General features: G+C 47.6%; 1 protein-coding gene across 1 annotated transcript; it reads right to left on the bottom strand.

Annotated features, from left to right (window-relative positions):
• Positions 1–277: 277 nt before the first annotated feature.
• On the bottom strand, positions 278–1,933 carry HOXD12 (homeobox D12). The gene is made up of 2 exons (XM_008945725.1): positions 1,297–1,933; positions 278–1,031 (listed from the first exon to the last, which is right to left on the bottom strand). Exons 1-2 carry the CDS (start codon positions 1,856–1,858, stop codon positions 793–795), a joined length of 801 nt encoding a protein of 266 aa, XP_008943973.1. The 5' UTR covers positions 1,859–1,933; the 3' UTR covers positions 278–792.
• Positions 1,934–2,427: the final 494 nt, after the last annotated feature.

Consider the following 2,427-nt stretch of genomic DNA (forward strand, 5'->3'; position numbering starts at 1 on the left):
GCCTTGCGCGGGTGTCACGTGCCCTCTCCGCCAGGCTGCGGCCGGATCTGTACCTCGGAACGAGGGAGTGTGTATGGGGAAAAACAAAACAACAAAAAAACAAACAGAAAAAGAAAGAGAGAGAGAGAGAGAGAGAGAAAGAGAGAAAGAGAGAAAGAGAGAAAGAGAGAAAGAGAGAAAGAGAGAAAGAAAGAGAGAAAGAAAGAGAGAAAGAAAGAGAGAAAGAGAGAAAGAGAGAAAGAGAGAAAGAGAGAAAGAGAGAAAGAAAGAAAGAAAGAAAGAAAAAAGAGAATTGATTTGTCAAGCATTTTCCCCCATCGTTGCTCGAGCAGGTTACTCCAAACCACAAAACAGCGGCGCCCCAGGCTCGCCCTGGCGTGCAGGGCAGCAGATGAATGAAGCAGCCGGCACTCACAAAGCTGACGTCGTTACTAGGCGTTATTCCTTTATTTTGCTGCAAAATGGTGTTTACATACAGATAAAAGAAATCGATTTTAGTTTAGCACAGCTCGTTCTCCAGGGAAAGAGAAGATAAGAAGCGGGAGGAAATCTATATAAATGGAGAAAGAAAGGTAAAAAGCTGATAATACAGGTTTCCATGCTAATCCGGCTTGTCTTCTTCATTTTGGCTAAGAGTAGCTTTTGCCAATTTACGCAGGGATCCTATGCGTTTCCAGAACTTGGTTTAAATGATAAAAAACGCACACTCCCCGCGCTGCACTCGCGAATACGCTCTACTCTAGGGGTGAACAATCCGGGCACAAGTTCATGCAGGAACGGGCGGACTCTGCTCTAGTACATAGAAAGCGCTTGCTCTCGCATGACTACTCTTTTCTTTTTCATCCGCCGGTTCTGAAACCAAATTTTAACTTGCTGATCGCTTAAATTCAGTCTGTTTGATAGTTCTTTCCTCTTCTGTCGGTTAATAAACTCATTTAGGAGAAACTCGTTTTCCAATTCAGCAATTTGTTGTTTTGTGTAAGGTTTCCGTTTCTTTCTTGATCTCCCCTGGGTGGGGCACCAAGGCAAACCTACAACAAACACGTCGATAATTTAGTGGATCAGGTCTGGGTGTTAAAGAGAATACTCAAAAAACCGCAAGATAACGGGGCTAAATTAGGTCGGCAAATGGGGCAAAGCACATCTGACAGCACAACTTTTATCTACCTCCGAGCTGGATTAAGCGATTATCTCTTCGAATGGGTTACAAAGGGGTTGCAAAGCAATTACAGGCATCTCTTAGAAAGCAAGTATGGCTAGGTCGCCTCTAACTAAAGCGAGATATTTAAGGCATACCATCCTGCACTGAAGGTCTGAGGCATGACTGGACTGCTGCGGGCTGAACTGTCAGGTTCAAGTTGACGGAATTCTTGATGTCCTCCTTTAAGCTGGAAGTGCAGGAGTTCACTTCAAAAAGAGCAGCCGAGCCATGCAAACTTCTCTGCAGGCTCGAGTGGTCATACTTTACAGGCTTTAAGTTGGCTGCGTGAGTAACAGTTGGGTCATTTGCAAAAGATTGCCTCTGCCTGCATCTCTCCTCTTGTTTGGAGCTCGCATCGTGGGCGTAGTATTTGCTGTTGTCTTCCAGGCACTCTTTGCTGCCGTTGGAGCTGATGTTGATTGGAACGGAGCCGGGGAGGTACGGCTGCGCCGCGCCGCTAAACGCGTGGCTCTGCGGCTGGGCTGCGCACGAACTTGAGCAAGTCCAGGGGATCGAGCTCCGGGGGTAGGAAATGGTGGGCAGAGCCGCCAATTGACTGCCATTAGCCCGCAAATTGGGAAAATAAAAGGAATCTGGAGATTGCAGATTCAAGAGAGAACCAACGTAGCCAGATCTGTAGAGACTGCGATCACACATTTCCAACAAAGGACTTCAGCTGTTCTTACAGCAGTATTTAGTTACAACAGGGAATAAGCGGAAAGCCTGAAACGATTGGACGAAACTTTGCAGACAGGTTCTTCAAAGCCGGTAATTTCAGCACCGCCTCCAGCCACCGAGCACAGAGTCCCCCTTTTTTTTCTTCATCTCTCTCTCTGTTTTTTTTTTTTTTTCCTTTTTATAAATCTTATGATAACACTTGAAATATGAAAATACCCAGCGCGCAAGGGGGAGGGGAAAACAAGGTCTCCACTTCTATAAAAGTAGCTGGAGCTGGCGGGCAAAGCTGCGGAGCTAGCGGGTAGATAAGGGGAAAACAAACATTTTCGGAGCTGCCGAGGGGACAGGGCAGTCCCGAGCGCAGCCCCCGGCCCGGCGGTGCCCCCGGATGGCAGGACCGTCAGGACCAGCCGCCCTGCGCCGGGCAGCAGGCGGGCTAAAGCTGTACCCTCGATAAAAGTACGCAATGCGGTATAGGAATAACCTGCGGTGGCTCCTTCCCACTAAGGGGAAGTAGATGTGGATGTTTAAAGCAAAAGATCTCGTAC

Source organism: Merops nubicus, unplaced genomic scaffold (assembly GCF_000691845.1).
Source record: "Merops nubicus isolate BGI_N331 unplaced genomic scaffold, ASM69184v1 scaffold28468, whole genome shotgun sequence".
Taxonomy (NCBI): domain Eukaryota; kingdom Metazoa; phylum Chordata; class Aves; order Coraciiformes; family Meropidae; genus Merops; species Merops nubicus.

Bases quoted from the DNA above. Each gene is read 5' to 3' on its own strand.
- HOXD12 (XM_008945725.1), bottom strand. From the start codon at position 1,858: ATGTGTGATCGCAGTCTCTACAGATCTGGCTACGTTGGTTCTCTCTTG. The intron at 1,032-1,296 runs GTATGCCTTAAA...TGTTTGTTGTAG, and splicing joins CAGACCTTCAGTGCAGGATG to GTTTGCCTTGGTGCCCCACC.